Genomic DNA, 17,078 nt, shown 5'->3' on the forward strand with positions numbered 1-17,078 from the left:
ATCCAACTAGGTGAATCAATGAGTTTTTATTGGAGTTACAGGAGAGGGGTAAGGGCTTACAGGAGCAGAGATGACTCTGCACCACCAGAGCCCGCCCGGCATGGGTGACAGCTCACACAGCTGGGGTCTGAAGCTCACTGCAGCCAGCTCACACTCTGCAGCCAGCTCACCCCGTGGGTGGGAGCGACCGGTCCAGGTGACTCAGTTGCTCTGAACTTCCAGGCACATGGTCTGGTCTCACCGTCTTCTTTGCAGCTCAGTTTCCTTCCATCTGAGGGGGTCTCAGCTTTTGTGTTGCTTACTGTGGCAGGGGTGGGTGGTAGTAAATCAGGGGGTTCCAAACACAGGTCCTCAAGTTTCCATAGCAAAGCACTTTACCTCCTGAGGCACTTGCCCAGCCCCACCCCCCACCCCCAAACTGGCTTTTAATTGAGTGCTGTTAAGGCTGACTGGAATTTCTACCCAACCCCCTACAGTATATTGTGGTCCTTCACTTTCACTGATCTCCAAGGTGAGTCTCTAGTGTAAGAGGACTGGAGCCAGGGACATGTGTTCAACTGGAAAGGGAACAGTGGCAGAAAAAGGAGGGACAACTACCAAAGAAACGAGATATAAACAGCGTCACTTAAGTTAAAATGACCATAGATCATGAAGAAAATGGTCGAAGAATTCAGGCATGTCTCTGGGATAAACACGGAGATTTCATCTCAGATACAGACACCACTCCTGCTAATCTGGTGAGCATAATCCCTATGAAGCTCTGGACATTCTCAAACTAAGATTGTGCTGCAACCCTTTAATACCCCCAACCACAACATTGTTTTCATTGTTACATTGTAACTGTGTAATTTTGTAACTGACTCTTAAACAGCTCTAACAAAACGGCTGATACACAATAAATTGCATATATTTAAAGTATACAACCAGGCAAGCTCTGACATCATATACAACCTGAAATGACTACTAAAACCGAGAGCAGTGATGATACCCACATGCAGTGTACTACCTCCTCCAGTCCTGATATTGGTAATTCGTGTCTTCCTCCAGTTCAGTGGTTCTCAGCCTGTGGGTAGCATTGGAAAATACAAAGTATTTATATTATGATTGATGGCAGTAGCAATATTAGTTATGAAGTAACAATGAAAATAATTTTATAGTTGGGGGTCACCACAATGTGAGGAACTGTATCTAAGGGTTGAAGCATCAGGAAGGACTGTACCGCTGCTCTAGTTCTTGAGTCATCTAACAAGAAGTTTATCGTGTTCATTGGCATCCCCAAATATCTAGGTAGTGCTTGTAGCGAACAGCCTCGCCGATAAGGAGAACGCCACACTCAGGATTCTTCTGACAGCATTTATTGAACAGCTCTTCAAGATGGAGAAAAGGGGAAGGATGCCAAGCTCAGAAAGCCCGCTGCTTAAATAGAGCTTTGGGAGACGTGCAGATCCCTCATTGGCTCAAATCTTTCATCCAATTGTCATACTCGGTTTTCGCGCCGTGCGCAGGCGCATTCTCAAGTAAAGCTTCCGCGAAGAACCAGGAAGCAGAAGCCTGCGCCATCTTATAATGGCGAATACGGCTCCTCACAAGTGCTAATTTCTTAAATGATTCTTTGTGAATTTCATCGCGCACCTCGAGCCCACTCACTTCCCTGTCTCTCTGTACCTGCCCCCTGCCCTTACAACCTTGCCACTCAAAGGACAACAAAATATAAACATCAAAGGAAAATTTTAAAAAATGATAAACTCACTGTAGACGCTGCAGTGTGTCCCACGGTTTGCCCAAACCGCTTTACCTGCAAGTGTTCATTGCAACGAGCTATTGGTCTGGTTTGAGGCCTCTGACTTCTGCTACAATATTAATACTGGATCCTCACTGGGACTCCTCTGGGATATCCTGTTGTTATCTGTGTCACGGAGAGCCTGCAGCTTTGGATCTGTAGGACCGGCCCCTTCACAAGCTCCAGCGGTTCATAGGATGAGGTAGATCCAGATCTGGGCCTGGGTGGTAGCTGAGGTGGTCACCTTGCCAGCTTTCCCATTCCTGGGGTGGGCAGCCTCTGAAGGGTAGAGCCAGCTCTCCACAACCCTAGAACATCAACATGGCCCCAGGCAGCAGCTCAGACCACAGAGCTTTCACATTGCTTCTGAGGCAACTTCAACCACAGACAACACAGCCTCCAGTCCCTTCCACTACCACATGCCATGTTCCAGTGCCACTGACCCAGACATGGTCCGGAGGGTAAGGTAGGGTGGGGTGGGGGTGTGCAGCACTCACCAAAACCTCACCAAGGCCTCAGGTGGCAGGGCAGGCTGTTCCTCACTGCTTTATTTTTGCAGTCTAGTATTGTCACATTCTGTCCATTCTGTTAAACCACAACTCTGCTATGACACACAAAAAGCACTGTGTTGACATGTTGGACAAGATGCTGCTAGGAAAAAAAGGTAAGAATTTCTGTGAATAAATCCTTTTATTATCAGTCTATTGTAGACATCAACAGTTTCCATGTCTTTTACACCAATATTTTAGTAAGATTAGCTATAACCCAAGGTGGCCCACTGGAAGTAGCACAATTAGGAGGTGTGGCCTTCTTAGACTGTCTAAACTTTACCCCTTCAACCAATAGTTTTGGTGTCAGCTTGTTTTAGCATGGGAAAGTTTAAAAGGAAAAATAAGGAGTGGGTAGTAACAAGAGATTAACAGATAATCATTTGTGCTTGGATTCCTAGTACTTAGGGGTTGAGGTGGAAGAACTACTAAGCCTACAGACTACACAGCCAAGACCCGTTTCAAAACAGAAAGACAGGTAAAGAGATGGCTCAGTAGGTAAGAGTCCTTACTATGCAAACGTAAGGGCCTGAGCTTGGATCCCGGCACCCACCTAAAGCTGGACATGGCAGTGTGCATCAGTAGTATGTGTAGGAGCTGAAGACAGGAATGACTGCTGGGGCTTGCTGGCCGCCAGCCTAGCTAGGATCAGGCTCAGTGAGAGACCAGATAGGTCTCAAAGGAATAAGGCAGATAGAGCAGGATCCGAGACAACTCTGGCCTCTGTACACATATGCAGACATACCTGCATAGACACGTGTATACACTACACACATGCAGAAAAGATAACAAAGCCAACAACCCCCTAACAATGAGCCAAACTACCACCTAAAGATAGCACGGGTAATACTTCCTGGTTCTCAAAAGCTGAGCCTGCCAATGTTCTGATGCACAGAGGATGCTGGCCTAGGAAACTGTCTTTGCTAAGACTGCAAGGCCAAAAGGAGTGGTGCATGCATTTTAATGGGAGGCAGAGGCAGAAGGATCTCTGTCAGTTTGAGACCAGCCCTGGTCTCCATAGTGAGTTCCAGGACAGCCAGAGCGATGTACAGAGACCCTGCTTAAAAAACTAAAAGAGAATGCTAGCCACTGGGAACAAATACTGGATTTCAAAGTTTCCTATTTCAAAACAAAATAGCAACAATTTCACAGAACTAAGGTAGTATGGTGTGTCTCTATACCGAGGTACTGTGCATGTCAGGAAAGCACTCTACCTCTGAGCTACTGGATGTGGGCCTTGACTCGCTGGCTGCACTCGCTCCCACAGAAGACTTTGATCTCGCTGTCAACCATTTCACTGGAGAGTTAAATTGTTAAATGTGCGTCAACAGTTACTTCTATAACTGAATACGAGAGAGGGTAAGGTTGTATCTAATGAGTATCTTGTGTGAGAAGGAGAGTGCTCAGGTGATGTTACTCAGGTGACAGAAGGCTCATGCAAGAAACAGCCATAGTGGTGGTGGCGGTGGAGGGAGAGGGGATAAGAGAGGAATGAAGGAGCGGATGAGGGAGGGGGAGGGGTATGCACCTACCAGGATGCACGCTTTAAGCCAGCTTTTATAAGACTTACTTTAAAACAAAAGCCTTAATCCATGAATGGATCGACTTGTCAATTACAAAGACCCAGTCACGTGGAAAGATTCCACTTGGTCAGTGTCCTGAACACTGGGTTTACAGGCTTACACAACAAACACACGCAGTGCCACCTGTTAATGCTTCATGGGAGACTGACTTCAACATTAGTTTTGGTTGTGAACATATACACTGTACCATATGTCTTTAGTTTTGTGTGTGTGTGTGTGTGTGTGTGTGTGTGCAAGTCAAGTGCCCTGTACCCGCTTCTCCTTCCTTTTTGCTTTAGAGAAAACTTTAAAATTTGGTTTTCATTTTTTTCTCTCATATGTATATATGTGTGTCTGTGATTGATATATTTTATATATATAAGATCAAGATTCATAGACTATCTTAAATTCTAATGATGTGCCCAAGGAGATCACAAGCTGTCTGCATACTGTAATGGTTCTGTACTGATCAAAAACAGCGAACCTTTTTATTTTCAGTGCTAGTGACTGGACCTTAGAGTCTTGTGCATGCTGGACATATTCTTTGCCACTAAGCTACACTATTATTCCCAAGGGAATCTCTCAAATGCCCATTAGTTCCTCCAGAGGTCCTGAGATCAATCCCTAGGCACACAACCATCTATCTATAATGGGATCCAGTGCTCTCTTCTGGTGTGTCTGAAGATGGGCACATCATTAGAATTTGCAGATAGTCGGTGAATCCTGAGCACACAGTATTTATTAGGGGTCATGGTGTTCTCTTCTCTTCACTAGATACATTCAAACCAAAACTGATGCATTAATTTATACTTGCATCAGCAGTATAAAGGAGTTTCGAACACGTGAAGGTGCTTGCCACTAACACCTCACACATGCCGTCACTACATTAAGATGAGGACGAGGGTGATGGAAATGACATTAAAAACACAGCCCACCATTATTATTAGAATGGCAAAAACAACAAGTACAGTCCCCAAGTCCCTCACTCTGACAATCCACAGTGAGGCAAGGGTGCCGTGCAATAGGAGCCCCCTGTACACTGGCTGGTGGCAAGAATATCAGATGACCTGAGTCTTACTTCTAGGTATTCACCCCTAAACCCAAAAATGTGGCTACATGAAGAGACATGTATATATAACGATAATGGCTTAATTCATTCACAAAGACTTGCTTCTGAGAAATGTCTATTTTATTGCAGAAGAGCTTTGGCAAGGGATGAAGGTGGTTAACAGAGGTCAACAGGATACTGAGAGGGAGCCCTACATCTGCCCAGAAGAACCTAAGTATACATAAAGCTCCCTCTCACAATGTAACAACTGTATCAAAGACAGGGCCCATCTTGGGAACAGTGTTACTTCTAAAAAGCAGGTGTGGCTTACCATACTGATTCATCCTTGGAAACCAAGACAAACTTCAGCAATTTGCTTATGTCCACAAGAAACCATAAAAAAGCCTCCTGGAGGACAGTGACATGGAGAAGCAGAACGAGACAGTTTACTGATAAAATACAGATAAAATCATGTTTTCAATAGTAGCATGGGTTTTTGTATGGATTTTTTTTTTTATATTAGGTAAGGAGCTGTTTGAAATTAAAAATTAACGGCGTTATCTTCTATTTTTTTTATGTTTACTTTGGCAACTTAACAATTAATCATGTTTATTCATTTATTTATTGTGTATGGAGATCAAAGTCAGAGAGTAGCTTCTCTCCCCGCCCCCACATATGGGCTACAAGGCACTGAGCTTGGGTCATCAGGCTTAGTGACAAGCACCTTTACCTGCTGAGACAATCTCAGCAGCCTCCCTCTGGCAACTCTTCGCAGATAAGACTCTTAGATCATCTTGTTAGATGTAATTTAAGAAGAAAGCCAATTACTTATACACACACTCATTTATTATATATATAAAGGTCCTTAAACTTCACAAGAGCTTTGCAAGATGAATTTTGCATGATACAGAGTACAAACTGAACACAGCTTCATAATCCTGTTAACTACAAATATCAAAATTATAAATACTGTTCTGAATTCTGTTTTTAAAAGATGCATAGTGGTTCTCTGTGAGTGAGAAGTATCTTGTGCTTGTCATCATCAAAAATATTAGAATCTGAAGAAAAAAAATCCTGAAGGACTGAGTAGAGGGTACATACTTAGAGTCCCCAAACTCAAGAGGATTATTTCGAATTCAAGGCCATCCTCGAACTACACAGAAGACCCTGTCTTGGGAGTTAAATATCAGAACAAACTGTACTGTGCTAAAGCACGAAGCCTGTATCTGTTGGGAATTTCTTACCAGTGGAAACTCCATCCTGAGCCAATCAACCCTGAGGTATTAGTGCCGTCCCCCCACCCCCCAATGGAGCCAACCTTGTCACACAGCCACACCTCATGAAAATGATGGGGGAGGAAAGGACAACCAGGGAGCTGGGAAAGCAACCACCAGGGGGCATTTTAATTGGCAATCAGGTCATGAGCAAATCTAGTTTCATTCATACCACAGAGCTGCTATCTCAACACTAGAGTGTTATAAAAATAGCCCTCAAGATCTTACATGCTTGGTTTTCTATATAAAGATCAATAATTTCATTTATTTATTTATTTATTTATTTTGTTTTTCGAGACAGGGTTTCTCTGTGTAGCCCTGGCTGTCTTGGAGCTCACTCTGTAGACCAGGCTGGCCTCGAACTCAGAAATCCACCTGCCTCTGCCTCCCAAGTGCTGGGATTAAAGGCGTGCGCCATCACCGCCCAGCAATAATTTTTTTTTTATAGTGACTGACTACATTTTTTTTCTTTGAATTGACTTAACTAGTAACTTTGACTTCTCTGTGTCAGAAGCTGGGCTAGGACCGTGAGGTACACCTATGACCAAGGAACACTGAAGGAAGCGACTTCTTATACATACATATATATGGTGAGCTGTGAGGTGAACAGAAGAGACTGGGAAACTATCAGATATGCAAGAGAGTGAGGTTCTGTAGGCTCAAAAGTCAGCAAAAGCTTCCTGGCAAAGAGGCTAAGGCAGCCCTAGCAACCGGAACAGTGCAGAGGGCACAAGGGGATAGAAGCAAGGTGAGGCACAAGGAGGAGCAGCGCATGAGAGCCTGACCCTGTTATCCTCATGCCTCCTCCCTCCCTCACCTGCTCACAGCACCGAGCTATCTGCATCGCTCTCCCAACCTCCCCGACCCATCCACCTGCCTCACTGGGACCCAGCTTAACCAATTCTTTTCTCTTCAAAGTCTTTCCAGATCATTCACCTTCAGTACGAGTTGTTGTCCATTAGGATGCCTTGGCACCTGTGACTTCATATACTTACCATATCTGCATATCTAACAACGTGGTGGGCTGGGCTGAGGCTCAAGGCCGTCCTGGGCGATGTGGTAAGTTCTAGACTAGCTTGGGCTAGAATAAGACCCCATCTCAAAACCCAGAATTTTAAAAAAGAAAGAGACAGACAGAGAGAGAGAGAAAGAGAGAGAAAGACACACACAGAGAGAGACTGAGAGAGACAGAGAGAGAAAGACAGAAAGAGAGAGAGGGGGAAGAAGAAGGAGGAAGAAGAGGAGGAAGAAGAGAAGGAGGAGAGAGGAGAGGAGAGGAAAGGAGAGGGAGAAATTAAATAGGTTTAGCTAGGTACATAGTTATCATCCCAGCATTTGAGAGGTAGGAGCAAGATAATCAGAAGTTCAAAGCCAGCCTCATCTACAGTCATTTCAAAATCAGACTGGTCTGCACAAGAAGCCAAAGAAAAACAGGATTTTAATTAAAAGAGGTAACTACCCTACTTGACCTCACATATTCCATGAAAACAGGGACATTTTTGTCTTGCTGGCCCATGTGGCTGAGTCTTGGCGTCACAATGGTCTGAAGGTATTCCATAAACAGCTAATGAATCATTTCTGTTAAGAGTTGTTACATGATGTTTTATATATAGCACTGAATGTTTGATAGGTATGTTAAATTGTAAGACCTACAAGAAAAAGTACAGAAGCAAATTCACAGATTTCCAAGACTTAAGTCCATTTTATAGATGTCATATTAACAGTCTTTTCACATGTGCTCTCTTTCTCAGTGAATTTCAGACTGGAAATTTGATAAAAGAATAAACAGTAAGAGCACAGAGAAGAACACCAACACAGGAGGCTACAGAATTTTTGAATACCTTGATTGTAAAGATAGTACATTCCCTTTTAGTATAATATCGTTATATTTTTCTTTTTAAGTCACATGTAATATGTGATAATCCACTCAAAGTTTAGGTAAACTCAAACGAAGCCCAACATTCGAAATGTGATGCTTAATCATACTTACTTTCACTTTTTTTTCTAGTGTCCTAATAAAATGGTACAGATAGTATCTGTATCTTAATATCTATTTTGTGAATATGTAATTTTGTCTTCTGTAGGTACATCCCAATACCTTGGTATCAAATTTCTACCAGCTAAGAGGGGCAGTATTCAAGCTGGTAACTTATCTCAGATTTACCAAATTGCTACTGAAGAAACTCACTAACATATCTGATGTTGCTCTCTAGTTCCCAGTGACAGTTTTTTCATTTTTATAATTAAGTACTAGAAGTAGTTTTGAAAAATGAAGAATGTACTGAAAGAGCCGGGTGGTGGTGGTGCAAGCCTTTAATCCCAGCACTTGGGAGGCAGAGGCAGGTGGATTTCTGAGTTCGAGGCCAGCCTGGTCTACAGAGTGAGTTCCAGGACAGCCATGGCTACACAGAGAAACCCTGTCTTGAAAAACCAAAAAAAAAAAAAGAATGTACTGAAAGGCTTAGTTTTGTAGAATCTAATTTTTCAACTATAAGTTACTGGCATTTAAAAAAAAAAAACAGTCACTTAAAAGAAAACTGAAACTGTAAAAGCCTACATTTAAGACACGGCCACTGGGGGTCCTTTTTATTTTACATTGAGATCTTCTGCTTTGCAAAGAAAAGACAGCAAAGTTCATATTACAAGAGTACTTTTTTGTTTTAATTCTCTGAGAAAATGGAAGAAATCTGAATCACAGGTTCACAATGTGGCAAGGTGACGCTGAGAAACATAATTTTGGTAATGCTGACGTAGCCGCGTGCTGCGCCTCTGCCGGCCCTCGGGCTGCAGCCCCTGGGCTACCACACTACAGCATATAAACACAGAAAGGGAGGCTTCAAAACAATCCCTTTAATGTACAAACATGAGTTTAAAAATTGTTTTTTTTTTTTAAATCACCTTTTTTTTACATAATGTATATGCAAAACTGCTTTAAATACATGATTCTGGAAGAATTATTTACAAATGTATCAGTCTGTGGAACAATTCACAGACAAGGCTTACATAGTGGCTTTACGTAACTGTTGCATCTCGACTTTGGGAGATATAAATTTATTCGGCAGTACAGCAAACATAAAAACTGTGACAAAGCATCTTAAGGGCAACCAAAAATGTGATCCTCAAAACGGTTTAAATACGAGGACTGCCAAAGTTTCTAAACAAGGACAGACTTGAGTGACCCAGATGCCCACTTTCAGCTGCTCTCTTGGGAAGGTTGAGACAGACTCCCTCCAGAACCCACGGCTGCAGATGCAGCCCCCTGAAAAAGGGACAGCTGACAACTATTGCCATCCAAAGAGTGAATTAACCTAGAATTTTCTTTTTTTCAATTTTATTAATATTTTAAAAAATACATAAAAATACAACCATCCAATGTCTGAATAAATATATTTAACAAGTTGCAAGATAATACCTTATTTTACACAAAATTTTCAGCTTTAGAAATCTTGTTAAATAACTTCATTGTTGTTATATATTTCATTTTTGTATTTTTGTAACAAAATAAAAACTCTGAAATTACATAGAAAAAAGACAAAATATTTTTGTCAAGGGATAAGATAGTCCACTGAAAACTTATTCACAATTCCACTGTAAACATCAATAAACATTAAAATATTTGCATAATTGTGTGCTCAAAAGTCCTATAAAAAGTGGAAGACTTATTACACCTGCAGTTTTCAGTCAACTACACTTCCTTTCACAATTTATTTTGTCCCATTTACACTTTTAAACCTGGGCACACTGCTGAACATATGCTTTGGCAGTTCTACATAGCAAGTGCTTCCACAAAAATTGAAATTAAAAAAATCAACATTAATAATAATTATAATAATTATAATAATAAAAGAACAACACAAAATAAACCCCCTACTCACCAAGTGTTCGAATGCAGCTCAGTCAAAGTGCAGCAGTAACTATTCACCAGATAATGTTCTGACGTTTACCGTGTGCACTTGCTTGTCTGTGATTTCTAGAACACTTGAAAGCTTTATTATACAAATTCAATTTTGCTAAGTGCCCTTTTGTTCTCTAACACACACACACACACACACACACACACACACACACACGGAAAGAAAATACAGAGGAAAAATTATGACCAATATGGCAGGCCATCTAACCTTCAATTATTAATAAGCTTATTTTTTGCAACAATAAAAAAGAAGAGCGGAGGGTATAGATACAATCCTGGAAACTATACAGGAAGGATATACTTAGCCAGCTGAGTGCTTTCTGTGGTTGTATTTCAGGGTTTGGGGATTTATGTCCATGGCAGCAAACTGCTAAGAAGTGGAGAACTGTTCATCACCTGCACTCTACAGCAAGGACATTTTGGGGGGGAGACGATGAAGACGGACTCATCCCAGTGTCTGATGAAGCAGATGACATAGAAGCTCCTGCATGAGACACTGTGGAATCAACACAACTGGGTTAGATCAAGAAATCATTACTCAGAGATACCTAAAGTTAGATGCTAAATTTTAAGTAAGAATTGTTGTTTGTTTCTGAGACAGTCTCTCATTGCCCAGGCTGGTTCAAACTTGACATGTAGCCAAGGATGACCTTAAATTCTGATTTTCTTGCCTCTCTTCCACAAGTGTTAGGATTACAGGCATGGCCCACTCCACCTGGCTGCAATTAGATTTTTAATCATTCACTTCAATCAGGGGCCAATTAAATGCTGCACAAAGGGTAACAAGTTGTCAGCAAGTACTCTGCTGGGCTCAACAGAGTGAGCTTTTGTCCAATTAAGGGAATTAACATTTCAAAAGAGATACCATAAGGCTGGGAGGGTCAGGGAGTACAGGAGCCAGGGTGCCATGCACAGGCCCTGGGTTCCACCCCCAGCACTGTAACCAAAATGAAAAACTAAAAGTCAGACATCACAAAATGTAAGGATTAAAGAGAGATGGAGTCTGGTGTCAGGTCGGGGCAGGAGTCGGGTGGGAGGAAGATAAACACTGGGCACTGAGCCCAAAGGCTTCTCCTGCTAGGTAGGCACTTTCAACTGAGTTACACCCTTCCTTGTGTTTCCAGATTCTGTTAAGGACTTCTTACTATTTACAGTTTTTACTTAAAATGGACAAACTTTCAAAGTCTAATTTCTTTCCATCTGCTCCAGGCCATTCTCAGTATTAAAAGCTGCTGGCCAGGGCGCCCGAGAAGTTCTGCCAGAGGGAGAACTCTCTCCGCTCTCAACAACTCAGCCCTATAGCATGTGCAAGTGAGTGTGTGCCTGGGTGGAGCTATTTAGACACCTCCTAGAGCCAGCTGTTCCCACCTTTTCCTGTTCTATCCGGATCCTGGAGAAGTTGCCAGGCAAGGCTGCTCAGCAGGGGACACCCTAGCCTCTCACCTTCACCAGGTTTGCCCTAACTGTTTTCCTGTGGGGAGAGGAGGAACAGAGTGTGTGAAGTCCTGAGTGAATGAGTTGTTGGGCATGGCCATATCAAAGATCACAGTTTCAGACCCATGGGAAAACAGCAAAGCCTTCCTCTACAGGGTGAGGCTCAGAGAAATGGCAAAGCCTTCCTCAGTAGGCTTGGTGTTGGTGCATCAGGAGTGTGCAGACAGGCAGGAATACACCACAGATATCTATCTGTGTTTTTTGTTGTTGTTTTTTTCTCACAGGTTTCTTGGTGTAGTCCTGGTTGTTTTAGAACTCACCCTGTAGATCAGGCTGGCCTCAATCTGCCTCCTGAGTGTAGGGATTAAAGGTGTGTATCACCACTGCCCAGCTTACTTTCTAATGGGATTTTCTTTTTTCAGTTTTACATGTAACCCCCCTTTTACTATCTTCTCAAATGCCCCTGGCGTATTTTTATAGATTTGTCTTTGTATCTGAAAAAAAAAAAAATCAAATCTTCTAATATCTTCTTCTTCTCCTTCTCCTTTTTTTGTAGAGAGGGTTTTACCATCCCAGGTTAGCCCTGAGTCCACCACCCCTTTCACACTGCCTTTGATCTCCTGACTCCCTGATTCTGCCTCCCAAATGCTAAGATTGATCACTGACAAGCCTCCATAAACAGCTTAAAAGTTTTATATTTTTTTTTGTGCTTTTAAAAAAATAACAGGTTTTTTTTTTTTTTTAGGCTAGTGTTTTTTCTTTTCCTATTTTGGCCTCTGTCTTTTCACACATAGGAAAGGGCCATAATAAACTGAACAGAATAGATGGCTGAGCTTTGGAGCTTTCAATGTGGTCAAAACACACTTGATTTGCAAGGGTCTTGCTTTTTGGTTTGGAAGCACCCAAATGTTGGTATCTCAGGTAGACAGCTTGTCTGGGCATAGTTTCTTCAGGAGAACCCTGTTCTCTCATCCCAGCAATGAGCATACTTAGCTATGGTTCTCAAGAGTGGGTTAGTTATATCGTGACTTGGAAAAGGACAGAGAGAGTCACCATTTGGTATTTACTCCTGATTTACCCCTTCTTTTCTATCACCATTAGCTACAGCTGGTGCCCCTGAGTCTACAAAGCTGGTTCTGTTCAGTTCATGTTTCTGCCAGAGGTGAAGAGAAATGAACCTTTCTTTAAAGGGTAGGCAATGATGGTCCAATTTCTTGATACAGTTTCAACCAATCTTACAGTTCAGTCTCACCCTGTCCCTAACTTGAGAGCTTTCTGAAGTCAGCTGACTTGCTTGCTTTAACTGGAAGAGCAAGTGAGTGCACTCTTTAGTGCTGTTTTATCGAGAGCACAGCAATATTTTGGGTTTTGTCTTAGGTTTTTTTTTTTTTTTTTTTTTTTTTTGTTTTTGTTTTTTTGAGACAGAGTTTCTCTGTATAGCCTTGGCTGTCCTGGAACTCACTCTGTAGACCAGGCTGGCCTCAAACTCAGAAATCCGCCTGCCTCTGCCTCCCAAGTGCTGGGATTAAAGGCGTGCGCCACCACTGCCCAGCTTTGTCTTAGTTTTTTGAGACAGGGTCTTGCTGTATAGTCCAGGCTGGCCTCAAACCTAGTAGAGATCCTGATTCTGCCTCCTCAAGGCTGAGATTAAAGGTAAACACACAGACACTACATAGACACAGCCACACATACTCATACAAACACCCACCCCTAGCTTCTAAAGATACAATACTGACATTTCTTTTTGTGGTTTGGGAGGGTCTTGTTTGCTTTTCTTCTTATGTTAACCTCAAACTCACTATTCTCCTGTTCCATGAAGAGCACTAGGATTATGGGTATGCAGCACCACACCTGACTTGCTGATATTTCTTGCTGTTGTAGTAAATCTTTCACTTTCTTTTTCTTTTGGTTACGAGGCATTTTAAAAATAAAACAATAAAGAACCCATTTATTCATACATCCCTTTTTATGACCACTTGGTTACTTTCTATGTTCTATACTTTGAAACAGAAAAGAATAATTCTGCATGGTTCTCCTTGGCTACAGGTTTAAGGATCTCTCTGGGTCTGAAGGATATTCCTAGAAATACCATAGAATGCTGTGTCCCTCTTCAGTTTCTGCAGGTAGCAATCTCCAGCCCAAGTGGGCATCAAATTTATAGAGGTGGAGCTGCAGAAGGCAGGCCTTTGAAGATCCCAACAGGATACCATGTGCCTCTGATGTTAGACACGGAACAACGGGATGCATGTTGGCTCTGATGAGTCTGGCTCTTGCTATGGCCCCACCATTTCTCTCTATGGCTTCAACTCTCCCTTGTAAACTGAATGTTTATATATAGGTTGGAAGTATGGGTTTGTTTGTTTTTAAAAAAAAACAAAAACAAACAAACTAACAGAAAACCGGGGCTCAGACAGCTCAGAAATGTTTTTGAGGCCTCAGAGTAGGGCCTCTGGTATTAGAGCAGACAATGATGGGATGGTTGGGTCTGTGGAACTTATGGAGATGGAATGCATGCACCTGGAACTAAAAAATGAACATAAGCCTCGTGGGCACCAAGTAGAATTCTGTGGTTAAAGGGATGTGCTTGGGTGTAAGTTGAGAAGGAAACTTTTGATGGTTAGTCCCAGTGGTCAATTTGATTAGATTAAGAAATGCAAGGAAGATGAGTAAAGGACACCCCTGGGTATGTGTGTATGAGGGGTTCAGAAACAGTCCTATTGTGATGGCTCTGACCTCATCAGTAGAGTAATCCCTTGATAGGTTCATAGGATGGTCTTGCATGAAAAGTTGAAGGTAGATATGCTGGAGGCAAAAGAGCACCAGGGCACAGCCTTGGGACTGTACTCTGTCCTGACTCTTTACATCCTTTTGGTAACAGCAATGCAAAAGTAACTGATACAGGAGCAATCATAGTTTGTTCTGCTACAACAATGCATAAATGTCCCTCCTATGTTCCCCAGGGACTGGCATTAGCATCTCGGACACTATTTCTCCCTGCAGTCATACCAGTGATCATCTCTCCTTGCTTTCCTCTGATTACTAATGAGTTTAGGGCATAGAATTTAATTTCCCTTACTGTTATTTTGGCAGACTTTGGATATACACCATGTCCAATGTCTGACTGGCTGTCAACTCTGCATGCTTAAAGTATAGCACAGATAGTACTTTAAGATTATTTCAAAGTAGACTGGTTAATGTCACACAAGGCACACACTGTCCAGCAGATGTTAAGATACTAGAGATCAGAGTCTGTGTCTAACTCATCTTGCTCCTGCATTACCTGAAGAGCCGCTGGCATGTGACGCATGCTCGCTAGTGTTGCCCTGTAGTTTGTTTATAAATGATTTATGGTTCCAAACAGGCACTGCTGGAGAGTCCTAGGCCTATTCAACATAGGGGCAGCCAGTGAATATCTGTTAAGCACAGTATACCCTCCTGGAAAACCCAACATGCTTAGTAAATCACAAATTGTTTAAAATAGTTCATACTCCTTTCAAGGGTGTCATTCTGGTTAATTTAGCTGCAGGCACACCCACTTCCAACAACAGGAGAAAACACTAACTCTAAAAGCAGCATCTATTACCCATAAACTGAGAGATACAAGCTTACAATCAAATGACAGGAGTGTGTGTGTGTGGGGGGAACCTGAAGAGCATTACCTTCTCTGTCTTTCTTTTTCAATCTTTTCCTCCTTCTGTCGATGGTTGCAACCTCAGACTTCAAAGACATGTAGTATTTTCTAATTTCCTGTAGTTTTTCTTGGAGAAAAGAGATCCTCTCTGTACTGTTCATATTATCTAATTCATCTAAAAGGAAAGATAAAGTTAATCTGAATTTTAAAACACAATTTTATGAAAGCAAAGAAGGCAATTCTATCAAAAGTCAAACTTGAAAATCAGTAAAAGTAGCCGGGCAGTGGTGGCACATGCCTTTAGTCCCAGCACTTGGGAGGCAGAGGCAGGTGAATTTCTGAGCTCGAGGCCAGCTTGGTCTACAGAGTGAGTTCCAGGACAGCCAAGGCTACACAGAGAAACCCTGTTTCAAAAACCAAAACAAACAAACAACCCCCCCCAAAAAAAACCAAACAAACAAACAAAAAGGAAATCAGTAAAAGTGTCAGTTTGTTATGACACAAGACGCGATTACATTAAATTTATGATTAAGATTTCTTTTCTTTCTTTTCTTTTGTTTTTTTTTTGTTTTTTGAGACAGGGTTTCTCTGTGTAGTCCTGGCTGTCCTGGAACTCACTCTGTAGACCAGGCTGGCCTCAAACTCAGAAATCCGTACGCCTGCCTCTGCCTCCCAAGTGCTGGGATTAAAGGCGTGCGCCACCACCGCCCGGCAAGATTAAGATTTCTTTACTTAAATATTATATATTAGACATGCATCATTCATCATGAAACATAACATTTACTTTAACATGAAAACGTTAAAGTAAAGCAATCTGACCGATGTGTAATTAGTATTTTTAACTGTCAGCAAGGAGAAGGCACTTCCATTTCCCTAATTTATATAAATCATACCTCATACAAAGTCTGTATAGCCCAGGCTACCCTCAAACTTATGATTCTCCTGCTTCAGCCTCATGAGACTGGGTTACAGGGGTGAAACACATACTCAACTCATGTTCTGTTTCTTAATTGAAGACCTTGAACTTGTTATACCAAGTTATCCAAATTAAAAAAGAAAACATATACACACAGAAATTTATATACAAGTGATGATTACTGATTTGGAATGGCTACATAATTTGTTAATGGTTCCTAAGATTATTTCAAATCAACATCTTAAGAAACTTCACACTTCACAGTTGACACTCAGGCTATCTGGAGGACCCTTACTGAGTTGGAAGCTCCACTTGTATGTCCTAGGGGATGAATTCGGATGCTTCTCTCGGTGCTTCTCTTTCTCTCCATCTTTGATGTGAGGCGAGATTCTTGCAGGAGAACGGGGCAGCTTTTGTGTCTTGGGCAGGCTAAGGCGTTTCACTGGTGTGCAGTTACTGGAACTGTCCATGGCGGGAAGGTCCTCGCTGTCACTGCTCTGTCCTGTAATGGCAAGTTCAATCTGACTGTAAACCATATAAGCCTCAAATACCAAGTGCAGCAGAGGAAGCAAATTACACTTCTTGGTAACACACAGGTAAACATAACATATACACACATACATCAAAGGTTACAATAAAAAAGTGAAAATAGAAATCCTAAGTACAAAAAAAAAATTACTTTAAAATGATGTATTACTGAATATTGCTAAAGGTTCTTCCCCCATTGTTTGATTTTGACTTTTTAAAATTATGAGCTACAGGCCTGGTGAGATGGTTCAGCAGGTCAAAGCACTGCTGCCAGGACTGATGATCTGAGTTTGACTTCAGATGCATGTTGAAAGTAAAGAACTAGGTCTCACAAGATGTTCTCTCTCTCTCTCTCTCTCTCTCTCTCTCTCTCTCTCTCTCTCTCTCTCTCTCTCTCTGTGTGTCTCTCTCTCTCTCACACACACACACACACACACACACACA

General features: G+C 42.0%; 1 protein-coding gene across 8 annotated transcripts in view; it reads right to left on the reverse strand.

Annotated features, from left to right (window-relative positions):
• Positions 1-7: 7 nt before the first annotated feature.
• Arid4a (AT-rich interaction domain 4A) overlaps positions 8-17,078 on the reverse strand; it is an 80,598-nt gene continuing 63,527 nt past the window's right edge. Inside the window, exons 22-27 of one of the 8 annotated variants that reach the window (XM_076922065.1) lie at positions 16,402-16,608; positions 15,219-15,365; positions 5,270-10,621; positions 2,278-2,381; positions 993-2,088; positions 8-301 (exon numbers count right to left, since the gene is read on the reverse strand). In XM_076922065.1, coding sequence (XP_076778180.1) covers positions 10,518-10,621; positions 15,219-15,365; positions 16,402-16,608 — 458 coding nt within the window. In that variant the 3' untranslated portion in view covers positions 8-301; positions 993-2,088; positions 2,278-2,381; positions 5,270-10,517. Of the gene's footprint in view, positions 302-992; positions 2,089-2,277; positions 10,622-15,218; positions 15,366-16,401; positions 16,609-17,078 lie in introns of all 8 variants that reach the window. The other 7 variants (XM_076922062.1, XM_076922060.1, XM_076922061.1 and 4 more) reach the window with 7 other exon arrangements.

The sequence above is a fragment of the Arvicanthis niloticus genome, chromosome 23 (assembly GCF_011762505.2).
Source record: "Arvicanthis niloticus isolate mArvNil1 chromosome 23, mArvNil1.pat.X, whole genome shotgun sequence".
Classification (NCBI taxonomy): Eukaryota; Metazoa; Chordata; class Mammalia; order Rodentia; family Muridae; genus Arvicanthis; species Arvicanthis niloticus.